The sequence below is a fragment of the Bacillus rossius genome, chromosome 15 (genome assembly GCF_032445375.1).
Source record: "Bacillus rossius redtenbacheri isolate Brsri chromosome 15, Brsri_v3, whole genome shotgun sequence".
Lineage (NCBI taxonomy): Eukaryota > Metazoa > Arthropoda > Insecta > Phasmatodea > Bacillidae > Bacillus > Bacillus rossius.
The window spans coordinates 21285666-21308395 of NC_086342.1; the positions used below are offsets into that span (position 1 = coordinate 21285666).

Genomic DNA, 22730 nt, shown 5'->3' on the forward strand with positions numbered 1-22730 from the left:
TCAATGATACTGAAGTTGAAAATAAATCTGACATTGCGATTTTTTAATTCATAGGTACTAACCCTTTTTTTTCCAGGTTTCCAGGAAGAATTTGTTGGTTACTTTGTTAATCGATCACTTGTGGTCGAATGAGCCGGGCTTAACAGATGAACTGGCGTCGATACTGAATGACTTGACTTCCTTGAACCGAAGTGAGCAGTCTCGTGTTGCTCTGAGAGCAAGGCAGGTACATATTTGTTGAAAAAATTTTTTTTCCCCTTCTTTGTTTGGGGTCTTGTGTTTGCTGTTCTGCGTACAAAGTCGTTTTACCGTTGTCGATCAGGTCCTGATAGCTGCCCACCAGCCGGCTTACGAGTTGCGCCACAACCAGATGGAGTCCATATTCCTGTCCGCTGTCGACATGTACGGCCACAGCTTCCACCCTGAAAACCTGCAGAAGCTGATCACGTCGGAAACGACCATCTTCGACATTCTTCACGAGTTTTTCTACCACTCTAACAAGGCGGTGTGCAGTGCGGCACTCGAGGTAGGTAGTGGGCTCAGTTGCGTGAATCGTGCATGTAAACACAAGCATAGAGTGGTTGTAATGTTCTGATTACCAGAGCATTGCGCCAATAACATTTCCATGTGTGTTTTCAGGATAAGCTGTTAAAAACTTAAGCTTATGGTTGGTTTTAAAACTATGTTAATAACAAAACTATACAAATCAAATTTCCATTCAATGCAAAGATTTAAGGGGAGAAAAAAATAACATTTGTAAACTGCTATTTACATTATTTAAAACACTATTATATATATGTTTTTAAATTTTCTGTTTGTTTTTGGTTCTGGCATCACTCAAAAACTACTAAACTTTTTTTTTGTTTGAAAGGTCTTTCACTAATCTGTTCTTATATGCTGATGTCGGTTTGTAGGTATATGTAAATCTGTTCTTACATGCTGATGACGGTTTGTAGGTATATGTGCGTAGAGCATACATCTCGTACGAAGTGATGTGTCTTCAGCTGACGGACTTATCTGCCGGAATGAGTCTACTGCAGTTCCAGTTTCTTCTCCCCAAGTCTCACCCCAACAGGTAAGGGTTTTATTTAATTATTTGTTGCAGTAAATCGTCAACTCGTGGGAGGGTTACTCTTTTTCTATGATAATATAAGACCAAATTTTAAACTATTTCTACCAAAAAATCTGCGAACTTGCATGATGATTGTTAGTGAAATATTGTATCTCAGGAATAAAAGAAACACTGATGAGATACTAATATTAATTATGATTACATATGATAGTACCATCATTATAAAACCTAATTCACTTAATAGATTGCTAAGAGTCGGCCACCTGTGCTTCTGAACTGTGTCATTAGGGAAAAGTTATTTTAAAGGGGTTAGAACAACATTTAAAACATAATTCAGTATGATACACCTGCCTGATTTAAAAAAAAGAAGTACTACACTGAACACTGACAGCTTAGAACCTTTTATTGCAAAAAATGAAAAGATAAAAAAAAAAGTAAAATAAATCTTACCATCCCATAATAATTAATTTAAATTTTTTTCTAGTGACAAATAAAAATGTTTTGTTGAGTTTTCGATGTTTTTTATTGGTTTAGTGTCATAAAGTTATCATGCCCTTGTCTTGATCTGTAGCTATAATTTCCCCCCCCCCCCCCCTCCCTTTTAATTTTCGTGGTTTTGTTTTGGTGTGGTTTTCTCTTTGTTGTAATGTATTAGTGTTTTTGTATTGTGCCTACCAGGTAAGGCTATATGCCTTAGGTAGGTATATAATTGTTCTTAAATAAATAAATAAAAAATATTAAGTGTGTGAACATTTTTTAAATTTAATATAATAAAATAAATATTTCCGAGCACTGAAGGTGTAAATGCTAAGACAATGACTGACCAATTGTTCCTCCAGGATTCCGTTCAACAGGAAGTCCGAGCCCGGCGACAAGCTGTACTCGAGCTTCGAGAACTGCCACCGCACCGGGTGCATGGCCGCGTTCGAGACGTTTGAGGAGTTCGAGGACAGCGCCGACGAGATCCTGGACGTGGTGGAGGAGTTCTCCTCGCCGTCCTACACCACCCCCAAGGCCATCGAGGAGGCCATGGAGACGGGCAGCGAGTCCCGGCTCAGCACCAGCATCAGCATCGGCGACGAGCGAGTTCACCAGATCGAGAACCTCATGGTAGCGTGAACCCCTTCCGTCGCCCCTTGCAGTGCCGCAGCTAGAGTCTCTGGCACCCGGGGCATGAATGGATTCATGCCCCCCCCCCCCCTATTTTTTTTGCACATACCACACCAATAAAGCAGGGGGTCCGGGGGCCCCTACTACGGAAAAATGGTGCTATTTAAGCATTTTCCATACCTACATGTAACAGTTTCTGTGCTACTTTACCTTCCATGCATGAACCCACTATGTCCATAAAGTAGTCCGTATAATCACTAGACTTGTTCATTAAATATGTTTAGACGTTATATTGTAAATCAGATTAGACACTCCTTGCATGCAAGTTAAAAAACTTTTTACCCAGTTACCAGTTGTAGTAGGAATTACAATGAAAGCGATTTCGGCGCCCCCACAGCTTTGCGCCCAGGGCGTATGCCCCGCTTGCCCCCCCTCCCTAGTTGCGGCCCTGGCCCCTTGCGTGGGTTGTACGGTGGGACCTACTGATCTGGGTGGCGCGGTGGGAACACTCTGGGCGAGCTTTTCAAAGGACACGAGTTAGAATCCCACGCCGGCCATTTTGATTTCAAATTTTCCATGCTTGCCCGAAAATTACCGTATTTACCCTGAAATAATGTGATTCAGAATATGATGCTACCCCCAGACGTTTTATAAATTGAAGAAAATTACCTAATGGGGTAAAAATCACAATTCGAACACACAGAAGTTAAAAATTACTTAAATTAGTAAATTTTTACAATTTTTACTAAAGGCTATTTTGGTGCCACTTTCTTTCGGTAGTGTCTCTATTGAAACAGCAAGCGGCAATTAGAAGAAAAAAAAAATTGTATTTTGGCATTATGGGTGTAGTTCTCAAGCAATTCGTGGGAAAGCAAATAATCCAATGGTGTGGTTGGTGTGGTCATGGTCACCTGGTGTGGCTATGACTTTAGTTCAAAACCCATCGATCAGAGAAGAAATCCAACATACAGTTGCCTAGTCACCTTGAAGTGAGGGGCGAAGCTGCCTGGGCTGACAGCCACCGTGAAGAGAAGCAGAAGCAAGTGGAAGGAACCCAGCAACACTTCATTTAACTCCCTCTCTTCTTCCTGGCATTCCAAAGTGTTACCCGGTTTTAATCTCTCCCCCCCCCCCCCCCCCCCCACTTCCCCCCCTTACCGACAACCTCGCTCCATTCCCTCCTTCCCCTTCACAATGGTTCAGCAAGCTGAAAACAAGAGCGGACAAAAGTGGCATAAGTGACGCAGTTTAAGGGCACGTCGTGTAGCTTTTCAATTAAGAAGAGGTTCAGGAGGCAGTAAACAGCAGTCTAAAAGTGCCTTAAGTGACGCATATATGAGGTAGAGCCTGTGGATTTTCAACTAAGCTGTTCCTGTCTGTGTAAATTCACACCTTTCAACTGCAAGATACGTACAAGTTCGCGATTAGATTATAACGTGATCCCCGCTTTTAAGGATTAGCAGTTTTGGTAAAAACCATCACATAATATTTAGGTGAATATGGTACTTCAGGCAAATTATGGGGTGATTCCTTACTTTAGCTTGATTCCTGCACCAGTTTTTTTTTTTTTTAATTTTAATTTTAATGTAAAGAGTAGCCATCTTGAGATGTTGAGCCCAACAAAAAATAAAAATCACTAGTTTAATTTAAAGGCCCCGTCCCTTTTTTTCTCTCTAATGTCTTGCTTGGTCAGGGTGTCTACAAGTCACTAATATTATGAAATAAACAATTGTGTTAGAGAATATGAAACTTTAATTGATAACATCCTTTTGCTAACTTGTATTTTGTTTTTCTTATGCCTTACTTCAGTTAATAATTCGCGGGTGCGCGGGAATAAGGGGATAAGTAAAATGTTGGCCAATTTTTTTTTATGGTATGGAATAAAGGAGAACAAGCTCTACAAACTGGTCCAAATGGGTTAAGTATAGCACCCTTGTGTGTTATTCTATGGCACTGAACTTTTGGAGTTACATCACAAACTGACAGTTTTCGTGCGTGAAAAAGGGGATAAGTAATTTACAATGACATTTTGACATATCCCCTTTTTCCCGCGCACCCGCGAATTGTACTGTAATACTACGGTATTATCAGACTAACTGAAACTGTTTGTTATTGTTTTACGTTCGAGGTTAATACCGCTTCCCAATACTTTCGGCAGTGTTTTGTTTTGTTTCACGCATGGCGGCGCGCGCAGCTCGTGCTGCGTCGTCATGACAACTGCTAAAATAAATAATCGCGCAGCGTTTGGAACAGCTTTAACGAGCCTATGCTTGATTGATATTGGCATTTCATTGGCTTCATTAAAAAGGACGCTAACGTGTCGCGGCCGTGATTGGCCCTTTTCAATTAACAATTTAATTTCGGCAAGAGAGAAGAAAAAGAGTGGAAAATGACGCCATTTAGTGCGTGTGGTAGTGTATTCCCTCTGGGAATATTTTATTCGTGGCGATGCTAATTTCGGCGTTATTGGTCTGGAAATTACGTCAAAATACTGGGCAATATTAATTGACGCCCTGTAATTGAATGCAGAAGAATCGCATTCAATTCACGTGAGTGACGAAGTATTTTACGAACGACCTTAATCATCCAGAGTTAAGGTATGGTCTGCATCATCGCTATTTAATAAAATTGACGTAAATTTTACCGTCAACGTATGCGAACTGTAATTGTATAAACTTTGGCTTATCATAAAATTAGTTGAACATTGACTTTCGGCGATTAACGGCAAATTTACTCACATTAGCACAAACTATATGTACACAAGTCCAGAAGTCTTTAGGTTAGGCGTTTCATGCTCGAGCAAGCCGGAGCAAAACCCCAAAACTTTTACTCAGTGAACAATTTCAGGAACTTTATTTATTTTGTATTATTTTATTCAAGAGTCAGGTTATCTACGACATCCCATAGACTTTATTTAATATTTGTTTGTTTGGTTATTATTTCCATGACTCGAGGTTTCTCATTATGGTTAAAACAATAAAATAAGTCTTATTGTGTTATTTTATTGTTAATTCTTGATTACCTCTGGCGCCCTATTATTAATTCCTGGAATAATGTTCCGAGTAATTTAAAAATGGAAAATCTTAGTTTCATCAAGTACACGTTTGTGTACAGAAGGGAATAAGAGAATACAAACCATTTTTCTGGCGCACGAACTGTGGGGCCGATAGTGTGCATATTTGTATTGTGTTTTGTGTTGTAAAGTATAACAGTAAATATGGAAACTAGGGGAAGGAGTAGACGTGTCAGTCAGGACAGCTCCAGGGACAGCAGTGTGGAGTCTACACACTCTGTAGATGTATCTGTTCCCACATCACCTAGCCAAGTACATAACACAGATTTTGTTACCCCAGTAACACATGCTGGAGCGGCTAGAGTAGATGTGACACAACCCCAAGCTACCACCACGCCACACACACTTTTGCCTTTATTGCCAGCTACGATAAGTACTGAAACAAGTGCTAGCTTGCTCATTATGCTGCAGAGCATGTGGCAGGAGGTGAAAGCTAACCACCAACAACAACGAGAACAGAGTGCTAAGTTAGAGGAGAGTCTCCAGGGCACTAGTGCTAAGTTAGAGGAGAGTCTCCAGGGCACTAGTGATAGGTTGGAGGAGAATCTTCGACAGCAATTAGACAAACAACAACAGGAACAAAATGCTAGGCTGGAGGAAGGTCTCAGGAACACTCAGGAGTCTATTAATAACACACTTCAAAGGGAAATGAGTGAAGTTAAGAGTAGTGTGTCTGCTATTTCTGTACGGTTGGCAGAACATGAGAATTACACTGAGACACAGTTGCAGCTAATACAACAACAATGTAGTAGTACAACAACTAGGTTAGCAGCAGAGTTAACTACCCAGACCAGCCAGCTGAATGACAGGTTAAATCAATTAGCTGAGCGAGCTGCTCAGAACAGCTGTGGCCTTGATCAAATTCAATCTACATGCCAGACCATGATTGAAAATGTAGTAATCAATCACACCACAGACATGAGGGAGCAGGTGGACACACTAGTGAAAAGGCAGACCGAATTTTCACTTGACATAGAGCAGCAGGTAGGCAAGCTACAAGAGAAGGTATTGCAGTTGAGGGTAGACAATCTTACTCGCACATCCAGTCACCATGTAGCATTGGCCCCAGCCCTGAACATCAATGCCAATGAAATACTCAGTAGCTGTGATTCACCACAGACTGAGCAACCTGAGGTCCTAATCACACGCTCCAACCCAGCTAACACACACACCACATTGGATCCCGTTGCAGTGATGCACCACCCGGCACGCCAATGGTCAGAGGCGATGCCTAGGTTCTCTGCTCATGAAGGAGAGAATCCAATGAGATTCCTTCGACGTTTCGAGGAATACGCTGACATGTTCAGGCTAAGTGATGCTGAACGCCTGAAATGCATGGCAACTGCACTGAGAGACCATGCGTATTACTGGTGGGAGGTATTACAAAGTACCATCACTTCCTACCAAGAATTCAAAAGCCATTTCAAACAGCAGTTTTGGAATGTGAAAATACAGGGAACACTGAGGGCACGTCTGCATACCGAGCGGTATGATAGCAAGAAGAACCGAACTCTAGAGACACACTTGTCTCAAATGTTCGAGAGGACGCGCTACCTCGAACCAGAGATGGGTGATATTGGGTTCATGGCGATGGTGACCTCCCAGCTACCCATCAAGTACCAAGTACATTTGACAGGGCGTAGCTTTAACAATATCACAGAGTTCCGCGAACAGGTCCTCGCTTTCGACCGGCTGGAGCGGCTGTCCAGGAACAACAATAGTGAGGTGGAGAAAGACCTCAAGCCAGCACATCAGAAGGCAGCACCACTCTACACACCCTGGCAGCGTGGTAACGACGGCGGCAAGGCCAACGTCCACTGCACGTCATGGCAGCCTGCGAAACAGTACCGGACAGGGAAGTGGAAGACCAGGAGGGAATTCCAACCTCAACAGCAAGGGAACCGTCAGCCGAAGAAACCCTACACCCACAACCAAAACCAGTGGTGGGGAAAGCAGTACCGTCCTGAAGATCAAAATGGAAGGCCACCCAGGTGGGAGTACAGGAGTTACTCTAACCGTCAGCCGCCCAACAATATGCAACAGCATATGTTGCATCCCCCTGTAGCAGTCACCACTCCTGTGAATCAATCACCAGCGAGTTTCTCTACAATCAATCATCCTCCAACCACATCGTACCCCATGCAGCGTGGATACTTTGCTCGGCAGCAGCCGATCCCGCCCAACTGCACTGGAACGCAGCCTCAGCAGACTGCGAATTGCAGCTACTCTCAAGCTGTAATTGAGGAGCATCAAAATAATTATGCTCAGTAAGGTTGTAGGTATTACCACCAACCTTATACCCGGAAGAGACACACCTGAACATAACATGGAGGGGCTAACAACTCAGGAAGAAATCGAAGAACTTGTACGAGACAAATTAACAAGAGAAGCCGACCTTAGGAAGAAAGGAAGCCAGCATCCAGGATCAGTAAATTCACTGTGGGAGACTTAGTTCTACGCCGTACAGCACCAACTAGTAACAAGTGGGCTCATCTAGCGAAGAAGCTATTTTTATTGTACTCAGGTCCCTACAAAGTAGTAGCTGTGGAGAAATGTAACTGCTACACTCTACAGGACCCTGATACAGGAAAAATTGTAGGTAATTACAACTTAAGTCAACTCAGGCCTTACAAAACACCTGTGGTGGATTAGAACACCAAATATGTACCATTATCACTTGTGTTATGCTAAAAACCATTGTATTGTTTATGTTGCTAAGGAAATTTAAATATATATATATCCTCATGAGTTGATAGAGGTAATCCAGGTGTATAGGTACCTCATTGCTTCGATATGGTAATTTATATTCGAAGAATTAGGGTGTTTGTCAGTTGATGATTTTATTCCAACTGATATTTGTGCTTGGAGCATATGTGTTGCCTGAGCGTTGGTTTGGTACATTGTCCTAGAGGGACATACCAAATATTATGTACTGTGTGTACAGTTACTGTGTTGAGACACAGTTATTATCACCCTATTAGTCGAGTTCGACCATATTAGCAATGGATATACACGTGAAGTTTAAATAAAATTTGGCATAAGATGTGTACAAACACTATGTGACATATTACAATGTATAACTAATGCAACACACAACTAAATACTACATATAATTAATGGCCTAAAGATTAGTTGACAAATATCCTACTAAATGAACACACTTGTTGGCATGAGTACTTACAGTTTGATCCAGGCTACTGCCTTGCCCCTACCTATGCTTCTTCATCGTCTAGTAGTTAATAATGCACTTTGATTGGGTTCCCACAGGACACCCGAAACTATAAGTGGATATCAACTTCATCCACACTCTTGTTAATAGGATGTAAAAACACTCCACTTTATATTGAGAAAAAGAAGAAATGAAAGATAAAGAATTTTAAAGATTGTCTTTAATGAACAGCTTTAAAAACATAAACACTATACACTAGCACTCAATCAATAATATTTATCTTGAAGTTATTGTCATTATTTCATAGCTGAGTAGCAAATAATGTCTCTTCTTGTAAATAAGTGTAGCTATTGTGTAACATGTAATGAAGGAAAATATTCACATATGATATGTGAAAAGCATATTTAATATGTTATTGAAAGCCCAATATTATTGACAAATCTCAATTAAGAAATTGAATGTAATTATTTACTAGGTGAGGATATTATGTTGATAACATCCATGAAATATAATTTATTTATTCATCACCTACTACAAAGGTAAACAATAACCTGTTGTTGTTATTGCAAAGTACTATGCAATGTTATTGTTGCAAATACTGTTTATTTATGCATTACCTTATTATTTAACAGAGTTATTATGTGTTCAATTAATGTTTATATTTATTATTAAGTTGTTATGAATTATTAAGTTTATGAGTTTGAGGAATCTCGAGTCATTTAATTTATGTTAGAGTAGGGGAGCAAGAGAAGAAGAGGGGTTAGTGATAGCATGAAGCACGATCACAGGACGCTGTGTATTCATATCGCGCGAGTGATAAGAACTGTTATAGGACGTGTGATTAACGTGTGTGTGTCTTCTGATTGCCGACGAACTGAACGAGTTTTGTTGCGGTCCCCTTCGACACCGTCTGCAGCAGTAGATGCAGCAGCAGCAGCAGCAGCAGCAGCGGTAGTCCAAGGCACATGTAGAGTCATGTGTTGGACATTTGACTCAGCAGCTCGTACCAGTTGGTACGACCCCAGCGAACACGCCGCAGACCCGGTGGGTCCGCATCAGCACGACACCACAGCATCCATCGTGATGTCATTGGTGACATCAGGTGATGCAATCATCGATGAACAGCACACTGGTCCAGCAGTCTTCACGACGTCGATCGCCTACAACAGTGTATTGTTGGCTGAACCGCCATCCCAGCACTGTGGTTTACACCGCAGTCGACCTCTCTGCTCAGCTGTCACTTACCATGTATGGAGATTGGTGAGCTGTCTTCTACATCCTTGCTTCGCCTAATCAGGTAACTGATACTCCACAACATGTAGACAGATCATGTTTACAAACAACAGTGCGACTGTCCAGCCTACGAAGTGTAGTGTCGTTTGGCAAGAGAATAACGTTTTTCAACTTTCATCGCAATGTTGCCAACTTGTGAAGTAACCAGTTCCAGTTATTAGTTTTAACGATCTAAATTGAATTTAACTTTTTGGACAGTGAAATATAAATTTATATCGGGAGCGGCACTGTAATACTACGGTATTATCAGACTAACTGAAACTGTTTGTTATTGTTTTACGTTCGAGGTTAATACCGCTTCCCAATACTTTCGGCAGTGTTTTGTTTTGTTTCACGCATGGCGGCGCGCGCAGCTCGTGCTGCGTCGTCATGACAACTGCTAAAATAAATAATTGCGCGGCGTTTGGAACAGCTTTAACGAGCCTATGCTTGATTGATATTGACATTTCATTGGCTTCATTAAAAAGGACGCTAACGTGTCGCGGCCGTGATTGGCCCTTTTCAATTAACAATTTAATTTCGGCAAGAGAGAAGAAAAAGAGTGGAAAATGACGCCATTTAGTGCGTGTGGTAGTGTATTCCCTCTGGGAATATTTTATTCGTGGCGATGCTAATTTCGGCGTTATTGGTCTGGAAATTACGTCAAAATACTGGGCAATATTAATTGACGCCCTGTAATTGAATGCAGAAGAATCGCATTCAATTCACGTGAGTGACGAAGTATTTTACGAACGACCTTAATCATCCAGAGTTAAGGTATGGTCTGCATCATCGCTATATAATAAAATTGACGTAAATTTTACCGTCAACGTATGCGAACTGTAATTGTATAAACTTTGGATTATCATAAAATTAGTTGAACATTGACTTTCGGCGATTAACGGCAAATTTACTCACATTAGCACAAACTATATGTACACAAGTCCAGAAGTCTTTAGGTTAGGCGTTTCATGCTCGAGCAAGCCGGAGCAAAACCCCAAAACTTTTACTCAGTGAACAATTTCAGGAACTTTATTTATTTTGTATTATTTTATTCAAGAGTCAGGTTATCTACGACATCCCATAGACTTTATTTAATATTTGTTTGTTTGGTTATTATTTCCATGAATCGAGGTTTCTCATTATGGTTAAAACAATAAAATAAGTCTTATTGTGTTATTTTGTTGTTAATTCTTGATTACCTCTGGCGCCCTATTATTAATTCCTGGAATAATGTTCCGAGTAATTTAAAAATGGAAAATCTTAGTTTCATCAAGTACACGTTTGTGTACAGTACTTTAAATATAAGTAGTTGGAGACTGGACACACAAATCATACAGAAATTATCACTAAAGGTTGTAGCATTTTAATATAAAAATTGACTTGCTCCTGCAAATAGTAGATGTTTTATATTATGTATGTTTATTTTTACTTATTAGGTATAGTATATGAAATAATATGATATATAGATGAATTGTAAGAAACATTTATAAAATAGGCCATCAAAATTTTTTCAAGTAGTCTTACCAGGTATTTTAGACACCCTGTTGGTACAAAATTACATTCTTAACTCATGAGTATTTTTCTGTACGCTATATTTCAAGTATTTTCTACAGGGAACGGAACCTATTCACATAATCAACGTGGCTGTGAAAGATAAAGAAGACACCAATGACTTGGTCCTTAGCAAGATGTTTGGAGACTTCTGCAGCAGCCGTCGTGAAGAGCTGACCAAGCGCGGAATCCGTCGCATAACGTTCTTCGTGCTGATCAGGTAACTAAACCAGTCTCTCGCTTAAAAAAAAAAAAAAAAAATTGTTTAAGTTTAAACGCTTCATCACTTATAATAAATAATATTGTCGCTTAAGAAACAACACGGGCTAGATGACTATTTTAGAATTTTTTTATTTATTTTTTTTAATTTTTTCCTTGGAAGCTTAAGCAGTTAGCATTTTCACACTAAGTGAATTTGCCAAAATTCAACAGAATGCGCTGCTATGGTCTTTTTTTCTAATACCTGCTAACATTGAATTCCAGCATGTCAATTACTAAGCGGTCCTAAAAAATTTGCTTTTTGTCATATAGACGGTGTTGTTTCTTAAGCGATGGTATTACTATCTGAATTTGTAAAGATATTTAAAAACCATTTCGAAAGAACCTTTCAGAAAATCTCTACAATGATAGACTAAGTACATAATTTTGTCTACTACTTTCAAACATGGTCTTTATATACATTTATTATTGTATTATTATAATATATTTTTTTTTGGTACTGTAATTTGTTATATTTTAGTATGTTTTGTTATTTTTTAATAATGTAATAGAATAATAGTACAAATTTAATTAATTAATTTTTTTTTATATTTTTGTCAAACCCTGGTTCTGTCACACCCGTTTGACGGTACATTCTTTTGGTTTCAGGCGTCAGTTCCCTAAATGTTTCACGTACCGGTGCCGCGATAACTTCACAGAAGATCGTATTTATCGCCACTTGGATCCTGCTATGGCATTCCAGCTGGAACTGAACAGAATGCAGAACTACGACCTGGAGGCTCTACCGACCTCCAACCGGAAAATGCATCTTTACCTCGGGAAAGCCAAGGTAGGCAACACTGTGCCTTTCAATATAATCTGATCATTAGAGACAAGATTTTATTGTTTTATTCGTAGCTCAATTTAATTTTTAGAATGGATGATTTCTTTGATATGGGTTTTATTTTATGAAGATGGGGTCGTATTTAACATACAAAGTTTTCATTTCAATTATATTTTGATTATATTTAACGTAGAATGAAAAAAAAAAAATATCAGAAATTGTAAGGTAAAATTTTTGTGTGAATTACTTAATGGACTTAGGAACATTAATATTACTATTTACTTTTTAAAACAATTTTTGAAGCATTATGGTGTCATGCTGTATTAAAAATGCTGATTAAAAATCCTTTGCAGATTTTTTTTTTTTTTTGGCATTTACATATTTGGAGATATTGACAGTTTTGTAAAATCTGTGTGGTAATCATATTTGATAAAATTACCTGGTTAAACTGAAAATTTAAATTATTCTGTTAATACCAAATTATATGGTCGTGTTCGCAATTTTTTAGGTAGCCAGGGGTCAGCAGGTGACAGACTACAGATTTTTCATTCGTTCGATTATTCGCCACTCGGATCTCATCACCAAGGAAGCTTCGTTCGAGTACCTCCACAACGAAGGGGAGCGTGCGTTGCTGGAAGCCATGGATGAGCTGGAGGTGGCATTTTCTCATCCCGACTCGAAGAGGACAGACTGCAATCACATATTCTTGAACTTTGTCCCGACAGTCATCATGGATCCCGTGAAGGTACGTTCGATGGATTATTAAACCTTTTAAGCTTAGGAAAAGCCTGTTGCTTTTAGAAATAATAATTCCAAAAAAACTAGTATATATACTCACAATATTAGTGAAGAAAATTTTTGAAATGAAAAGACAATAAATAAAGAAGCATTCAATAAATTTTTTTACTACAGTTTTCTTTCAGGCATCATTAGATGTAGTAAAGTACTTTTTTGACACTTTAAAAAGGACCAGTCTGAATTAAAAACCATGATTTAGGCATTGGTAGACAGATTAATATTTTTAATTTATTGACATTGTGCCAAAGAAGGTGTGTGTTGGGTTCGTGAAAGGGTAAAAATTTTAAAATGTAATAAAGTTTTACTTTGTATTAAAAAACTTGTAAGTGATAATTTATGAAGTCATTCATTGTTTTATTATCTCAGTGTTAATTATATTAAAGAAAGATTAATATTTTTGTTTTATTGATATAGTGACCGAAAGAAGGTATGCATTGAGTTCATGAAAGTGGAAAAATTTGCAAATGTCAAAAGAAAGTTTTCCTTGTTATTAAATAATAATTTCTAAGTGATAATTTATGAAGTTATTCATTGTTTAATCATCTCAAAGTTTAGTATATGATCTTCACTTGTTTCATATATAGTTTATTTTCCTCCGTGCTCTTCTCGGAAAAAGAACAAATGTAGCATGCTGGGTTTTTTTGTTAGATTCCACAAGGGCTGGTGCAGTGTTAACAGTGCGGTGACAGGTGAGGCGTTGCTCCGCAGATCGAGGAGAGCGTGACGAACATGGTGATGCGATACGGAGCTCGCCTGTGGAAGCTGCGCGTGCTGCAGGCTGAGATAAAGATGACGATTCGCCAGACGCCCAGCAGCGAGACGAGCAACGTGCGCCTGTGTCTGGCCAACGACAGCGGCTACTCTCTCGACACCTGCCTGTACAAGGAAGTGACGGATGTCAAGACCGGCATGGTTAGTGCCCATTGAGGAACTGTTATTTTTGAAGTGGAACCTGTCCACAGCCGTTAGGGTAGTTTGAGTGCCATGACTTAATCAGTAGTGACAACACTTAGAACTGGCGAATTTTGTTTTTGAAACAAGAGATTTCTGTATTATTGTTTTTATTTTGTATGAATTCTGTTCATTTTGACTGCTACAGGATTCACTAATACATAATTTGTAATAAGCAATGTCAAACTACTGGGAACAGTACAAATAAATCAGCAAGTATATGTGCGTTTGTAAAATGTTCCAGTCTCGTAATGTAAAAATTAGTTACTAATAACTGTTGCATTATCAAAAAAAAAATCATTATTTTGGTACTAACTCAATGCTAATTAAATTTACTTTTATTTAATTAAAAATATTAAAAGCTTACGGTTTTGTAATGTGAGTTGAGTTTTTATTAAAAATACTGATTAGTTTTATGATATATATATATATATATATTTTTTTAAATTTTGATGCTTTATTGTGTGTTAGCTTGTATTTTGTTTTTATATGGTGTATTTACATGCCTTTATCGCAATTAATCATATAATCTTGTTCCTACTTATCAGAGCATAACGAAAAGTGTAATGCTTATGAGTGGGGTGGGGAGGAGGGAGAAACATTGAGTGCCCCACTCCTTATTCTTAAGCTAGCTTTAGTGAAGCGACGCTACAGTGCTACATATTTCATTACGTAGGAAATTACAGAGGTTTCTCGTAAAAATTAAAAATAAATCAATATTTTAATTTAAAAAGAAATGTGAAAAGACATTGCGAACAGCATTAGTGTGTTTTTAGTACACTATTGTGTAATTTATTGTTTAGTTTTATCGTTCAGATTGAATATTTTGTTTGATCATTAAAGTGGATTATTTAAGAATCACTTATAGCACGCTAGGGCGGGTACGCGCCCATTTTTATTTTAGTGATGTACTAATTTTCTATTTTATATTTCGATAAATAAGCCAAGGGAACTAGAAGCTAGAAACAGAAAGAAATACATTGGATGAAGTCAAGTGCATATTCCATAGTCTGGTGAAAGATACCCCATAGTCGGAGTTGTTGAGGCATCATGCTCATGAGGAGGGTTAGCGCAATGGTAAAAGGTTTTACTCAAATTCCGGAGGTCCTGGTTCGAATCCTGCTCCAACATGCTGATTTCTGTTTACCGTGGTTTCTCAAAATAACACCGGAAACCATGTACTATTGTTTTGTTTAATGACTTTGAGTTGTGCGTGTGTGTTGTAGATAAAATATGAGTCGTATGGCCCCAAGCAAGGACCGATGTATGGCTTGCCTATCTCCATCCCGTACATGACCAAAGATTACCTCCAGCAGAAGAGGTTCCAAGCACAGAGTGTTGGCACCACTTACGTCTACGACATTCCAGACATGTTTAGACAGGTGCTGGAAAGTGTCTGGAAGGAGCATGCCAAGATTTATGCAACAAGTAAGACTTTTTGTCGAGTGCTAATTGTTGTTTTATTTCTTATTTATTTATGCTTTGTTACAAGCCTACCTACGGCTGGTAGCCTTAGATGGTAATCACAATACCAAAACACTAATTGACTAATACATAAAATTAAGGGAAAAAAAAAAATAACACATTTACAGAAAAATGACAAGGACATGATAACTTGACGGTACTAAACAACTAGACAACATTTGAGGGACATTCCAAAAGTAAGTTTCGTAATTTTATTTCACGCTGAAACTTTCTTTGCCAAAAATAAATACACCATGGCATCATGAACTATATACAGTAGAACCCGTTTATAGTGAACCCGCCTATAATGAATTCCCGTTTATTGTGAATTTCCGTCTCGGTCCCGGCAAAATGATTTGAGGTTATGTATTAATTTATTGGATATAGCGCACAACTTTTGTCAATGTTGATATGTTTTCCCGTGTACCACGAACAAATTTTGCCGACATAATGCACATTTATCTCAAATATTTTCATATAATTAAAAGTTTTTTCACAAAACGTCTCTTCTGGATCACATTGAAGTTTTTTTCAGCAATACGCTACTCGATTGTCCACTGTTCATATTATAAACAAGTCCTATTCGAGTGGCCTCGGTAGGCTACGTGTAGCCAAAAATGGTGATCAGTTTGGTGAAAATAAAAAAGTTTTCCCTGCATAGTTAAAGAATGGGCGAACACGTGTACATTTATTATGTTATCAAAATTATAAATACATTACCGCCACACAAATACGTATGTACATTATAGCAGCAAATTCAATATTTTTAAGTCTCATTTTTATCGTTCACGTTTCGGACATTTTGATCGGGTAAGGTTCGTAAGACTACCACTAGATAGAACTCTGTGGACAAAATTTTTCCATAGAAAGTGAGAAAATTTCGTTCCAGCTTTAGCAACTGCGATACTAAATGATACGTTGTAATCTTTGATGCACCAGACTCGTTATTTTTCGTTTATTTACTTTTGACCGTAAAAAGAATTACGTGTTATTAAGCTGCAAATGTGCTTCAATAAGAAATATGTACATAAAAAAGGTGAAAAACGCGGTAAAAAACTTAAGGCATTATCTGTGCGAGATAAACTGGACATTATTGAAAAGGGAAACTCCAACCCCACTGTCCCGCACGTGTTAATAGCAAAGGAACTGGGAATTGCAACATCCACATTAAGTACAATATTAAACAAGCTAAACAATCTTCTTTCTCAAGCTGCGATAACGTCACAGAGTATTAAATGCCCGAAAAAAGGATAATACGCCGATTTCCAAGAACCATTAGGTAATAGAAAGTGTAATTCATTAAAAATATTATCTGCATTTGCTCATAAAACTGTTGCTTTGAGTATTTTCATTCGTTCTTTTCATGGCTTAGGCCTATGTGTAGTTAAGATTTTGCTTTTGAGTATGTATTGCCAATATAAAAGTTTTCCCAGATATAAAGTTTCCCCTCTATAGTGAACATATAAACTACTCCCTTCAGATTCGTTATAACAGGGTTCTACTGTACCTTGCAATCAGTTTGAAAAAACCACTCCGGTAAAACTCTGTGCCCTGCCATGCAAAGAATTGTTGCACAGCCTGCACCATCCCAGCGTTGTTTTTAAAGTGACGCCCAGAGAGTGCGGCTTTCAATGCAGGGAACAGGTGAAAGTCCGATGCGGCAAGATCGGGGCTGTAGGCCGGGTGATCCAATCGCCTATAATTTTCGAGCATTACGAAAATTCAGATTGCATGAGGGGAATACTTAGGTACATGGTGGGGGAACTAGTAGAGGAGGAGAGTGCTTCAGCGGTGATGCTACTCCTACGAATGCATTAGTGGTCGAATGAGAAGATGGCAAGGGGGGAGGATAGGTACGTAACGTCGTATGCTATATGCGCAGAAGGGGTGACGGCAGAGGAGAGGTAGAAATGACGCAGCCATAATGCTACGGAATTCTCGTAACGCTGCTTGTCTTTTGTCTAATCCTCAGTTTTCGTAATGGCTAACGATTAGAGACCGGAAAAATTCGCGCATTCATTTCGCGATAGGCTAAAATACAAATCATTATACCTCAGTGCCGCCTCTGCTATTGGTTCACAACTCACCTGGATGACTCTGGGCCAATGAGAAACACCCGACCAAAGCTTTATCGAATCACAGGCTGCTACGCTGGAACGTCTCACAAGAAAGCAGCCAATGAGTGGGTGGCATTTGACCGAGTGTACGTAGAACTATGGAGTTCATCCTACAGGTCATTGAACCCGCGAATTTTTCCGGTCCCTAATAATGATTGATGCTACCATCTTGTCTCTAACAGTAATTGAATATAATTTAGGGGGGAAAAAAATAGATGCTGGTTACTCCAGCCCTTGCTTATAATCTGGTGCTAACCTATGATGTATGATGTGGTGCTTGTTTGGGCACAGATGACGTGAAGATCCCGACGAAGCTGGTGGACGCCATCGAGCTGGTTCTTGACGGGGAGGGCCTGAGCGAGCAGAAGAGGCTGCCGGGTGAGAACAATGTACGCTCAAGTGCTTCCTGCCTTACTTACCGCCCCAGCACTCTCGACCGGCCTCGCCGTCCGCTCCCGCCGCGCCTTTGCCCCGCGTCCCGGCTGGCCCGAACACTTCACAGTCGACATCTGCCTACCCGGGCACACACACAGTGTGCACATCGGAGTGGGTTCTGCTTACGAAAACCATTGAATGCACCGATGGCGGACAATTAGTTCTCTTTCCGTGTTTCGTTTTTGAAAAGAATTTTTACGAGAGTGAAAACTGTTAAAACATGTTTTTTCACATTAGGTTTTTTAGGTGTGAAACTTCTGGTATATATTCTTGAAAGCACTCATGCGATATGCATCACACCTTTATCTCTATTTCTCTGCCATATAATGGTGTGGTTACCACTCAGGTCTCATAGCTGCCCGATGCATGACAAGAAGACCGCGCGGCAGTTCGCAGCCTTGCGCTTAGAGGTGATAACGGGCTAGAAGCACCAGTGAGCATTGCACTTATCTCCCTGCCTCACGAACACGGATACACCCCTGACAATGTGGACCCATTAAACACAGCCCGTTTTAAACCTGTTCCAAGAGATGACACATTAGGACAAGTAGTGTTGGGCTGGTCGATTCAATGGAAAAATATTCAAAGAAATAAATTGTAGGAAATGTCATAATTCAACACTAACAACTCTAAGCTTAGTAGATCTGTTTGTGTTTTTCTTCTTTTTCTATCCTAACACGGTTCTCAAAGATATTGTACTTTTAATATTTAACTTGATGAAGTTACCCTCTCATACCTAAAGCCAGCTCCTATCAAACGGAACTGGAATCTTCTGGAACGTTCTAGAAAATCAGTGAACTTCCTCGAATATTCTGAGCGATTCTAGAATATTCTGGAAGTTTCTATAACATTCTGGCTAGTCCTGGCTACACTCTATTTCCAGCTGCTTCACCACTTCCCATAAGAAGTCCATTGGTGTGATTCTTTCTTTTCACACCCATATCTTCAAACCTAACCCCTGCAGTTCCAAAGTGAAACCTTCATGTATGGGGGTTTGAGGGCTTCCATACCATATAGCCCTCATGGGATTGTGGAGCTATAATGGCACTTAAGAACAAACCACGCACACATTTATCATATATATTGATAAATTGTTTAAATAATATTTCTATCAGTATTGGTTTGGGTAACTTCCATTAAAAATTTACATACATACATTTTTAACACCATATTTTATGTTTCTTGTACATTACTTTTTGTAACCTTTAAAGCTTCGATTTAAATTCAAGGGTGTTTTCAAAGGAACTCTTAGCTGTTTTAATTTGAGATACAGATTCGAGATGATTGGGTTCTGAACCATCACTATTTATTATTCACTGAAAGAAAACACGTGAGAATTATTTTAAAGGGTTCAGATTAGCTGGAATACACTTATAATGTAAACATGTTTCGTATGCATTAATCTGTGTGTACTTTTTCATACATGGATGCATGCTAGTAGTGTTTTTGGTGGATTAAATTGTTCTGTAGATTATCTTAATGTTTTGTATAACTTTAGAAGTAATTTTGTGATAACCTTTGTTCAGCTATTTATTTCTAATTATGGCATGCAAGATTAGTGAACGCAACAGAAGTGAATAATTTTTATTTTGAATTATATTTTTGAACTCTCAATCTTTTTGTTTTTTTAGTCACAAGTTACCTTTTCACCCTAGGAGTTATGTTACCTAACTTAAATTTTTTACTATAGCGTAAAGAAAATGTAATATCATGCTGGGCTATTTAATTTTGGAAGTTTTAAATAGAGTTGTTGTTTCAGGATCAATACTTAGTTATGGTATTGCCTGAAAATTTGTCATTTTTAAATGTACACTGCCAACTAAAAAAAAAAACATTATGCATCTGCAAAGAATGATCCATGCCAGAGATTGTTCAATATGTAAATGATTCAAGTTGCAACTGTCTGCCAAAGGTACAAATTCCCTAGAGCTATCAAAATTCACTTGGATCAGAACAGCTCAACATCATGTTGGTATTTTAGTCACCCCATTGGTTAGTACCTAAATTTTTATTTGTTTCCACCTGTTATTTATCAGTTTATCTTCTATTTAAATTCACTTAACAAGTATAGAAGAAATATGTTATTAAAATTTTACAGGACTATACATATGGTTTGTGTGGTTCTTTAGTGTGGTAAAGAATCTTCTTTAAGCAGCCTGCCTTACATAGCTTATTATCACTTAAACAATTTGTTAATCAATGGAACAGATCTGCTTTGCTCTTTTGCCGATCCCACCTTAATGCTACATTTCTATGCTGCTCGCTTTTGCTTCCCTGGCTTCTGGCAGCTTTGCGATTGTGTCTGACTCCATCCCCACACCTGTTGGAGCTGCCACCTATGCTAACATTAATGGTGTTTGGCTAAGAGCTTTCAGAAAAAAAACCAAATTGAATTTAGAGTTCTCAGCCCTTTCCTCTCAGGGGATACTGAGGACAGAAGTACACATTTGACTGCCTCATTAGCTAGTGATGGGTCAAATCCTAATATTCTCAAATCAAAATCTCAAATTGAATCACAAACAGTACTGCCAATCTACCCTTCAAATTCGAATCGAGGTCTCAAGGGTCAAAAATAAAATAAAGTACAAGAAATAAATATTAACAATGGTGTTAAAACATTCAACCCTTAAAATGTTTGATTAATAAACTAATTTTTCCTAATTTTATTTATGTATTTATATATCAAAAGTACAATATATTGGATAGGTACGAAGAAAAACACAAATAGAACAAGTAAATTTCTTAGTTTTCAGTGTGTAATGTGGAATGTACTACATTTTGTCCACTATTTTTCTGGATACTCAGATCTTTCAAATACTAGAATTTAAGAGTATTCGAAGGTTGGAGGTTTTTGACCGGCTCATCCCTATCAGTAATCCATTTGTATCCATGGTGGTGCAAAAAATTATTAATGTTTTGTGTACCTGCTACTGAGTGATGGCTCCAGGGCCAGGCAAGCTGGGCAATCATCCGTGGCCCTGCGACTAGCCCTGTTATTACTGATACACAAGTAGTATCAACATTTCTTAAGCTAAATCGGCAAAAGCATCGGTGAAATTTAAGTTCCAAGTTGACTTACGAAGATTGTTTTAGAGATTTTATTTTTAAAATCTTCTGGGGGAGGGCCTCCCAATCCCACTCCTTTTTGCTGGGGGTTCATTCAATACCGATCAGGTCCCCGGTATGGCCTCTCTCCAAAATATTAGGGCTCCACAATGTCCAGGGCCTCTTCTGACTCTAGAACTAACAAGATGGCTGAATGGCAACGGAGACTATGAAGCGTGTACTTCAATTTTACTGCAAAGTTTGATTCACAAATATTTTTGAGAAACACGCAGGTACACAATAATCTGTTAGCAAACAGAACTCCTGGAATCTTGATTAATCAACTGTGTAGTCTTCGTGGCTGTCGCTGACAGTCAAATTTTCTTGAGCTCCAGACCTAGCCGACTTAACCGTTGTGCGACATGTCACTTGTGGATTGGCTGTCCATCAAGCCCAGGGCATGGCTGACCTGATGATGTAGGGCATGGCTGATCAGGCTTTATGTAAACAAGAAGACCCTCATAACGATAACTCACTGCATTCCTCTGTGTTTTTTTTTTGTTTCCGGGTGGAATCACAGATGTTCGTGACTTGTGTTTACATAATAGCAAAAGCCATGATTATTTTGTGAATTCAATTTCTTCCAGGTTAGATTCAACTTGCCTGTATATAATCAAGACTTGTTTCAAATGCTTTTTGGTCATAAGATCAAATACTTTTGAAGGTTACACGTGATTGGATAACCACTTCTCCTTCTTGTTTATAACTGGCTCAGGGTTGTCAAGGGAGTATCGAGAGCAATGTAGTCCAATCATCAACGTGAAATGTGCTTTGAGTCTACTCTGCATCCACAATATAATCGTGGCTCTAATAATATCTGCTGGCCACATTCGATACTTACCCTCTTTTATCGCATAATGATCGCACTCGCGTAATCATCGCACCCATATTTTAGGGCGTCAAAATTTGGATAAAAAAACCTCTCGCGTAAACGTCGCATAATGTTTTTGGTCCCGGTATTAGATTCTGAGTGCTTTGTGTGGGTATTTTTTCCGTATAAAATGATGTTTTTTAAAATAGAAATCCAATATTTATTCGGACATTACCACTTACTTATTTAATTAACTGAAATACAAAGTTTTCTGACGTATAAATTATCTTTTAAAGACTTTTTAAACGTTATAATCTTCATCCGTTCGTCAGTGTCACCACGGTGTACCACGTACAAAACTAGTCAGCGCTCGTTGCAAACGTTAATGTTTGGTTATGTTGCTTCTCGTATAGAGCGTGCACATGTAGCCGAATATCGATATCTCGCCGATTGCTTGCGACGCACGCTCTCTATTCGGTGCTGAGTTAACTACATTTGATAGCCCACATTCTTTCGTGTTGTGTACTACGGTAGTTACGCGTTCGTTCTGCTTGCATTTGGATCACAGATGTTTTTCTATTTAAAGTTGAAGAAAGGTTTTTGTTGCATGACTTATTAATTTAAATTGTTTGGCGTGCCCTTTTATATTTACACTTTTTAAATAAGCGTACTTTCCATGAATGGGTTTTGTTTTTATGAATAACTTTATCTAACAAAAAAAAATTTTTACGCATAATCATCACACCCCTACTTTTCA

At 38.7% G+C, this 22730-nt stretch overlaps 1 protein-coding gene across 8 annotated transcripts in view; it reads left to right on the forward strand.

Annotated features, from left to right (window-relative positions):
• The window catches only part of LOC134539336 (acetyl-CoA carboxylase), a 148928-nt gene that overhangs the window by 100522 nt on the left and 25676 nt on the right, over positions 1-22730 (forward strand). For 7 of the 8 annotated variants that reach the window (XM_063381272.1, XM_063381273.1, XM_063381269.1 and 4 more), the window contains 10 exons: positions 77-226; positions 323-526; positions 957-1075; positions 1912-2182; positions 11313-11470; positions 12118-12298; positions 12801-13037; positions 13799-14002; positions 15268-15469; positions 17914-18011. In XM_063381272.1, the coding sequence (XP_063237342.1) occupies positions 77-226; positions 323-526; positions 957-1075; positions 1912-2182; positions 11313-11470; positions 12118-12298; positions 12801-13037; positions 13799-14002; positions 15268-15469; positions 17914-18011 (1824 nt within the window). The remainder of the gene's footprint in view (positions 1-76; positions 227-322; positions 527-956; positions 1076-1911; positions 2183-11312; positions 11471-12117; positions 12299-12800; positions 13038-13798; positions 14003-15267; positions 15470-17913; positions 18012-22730) is intronic. The other variant, XM_063381276.1, reaches the window with a different exon arrangement.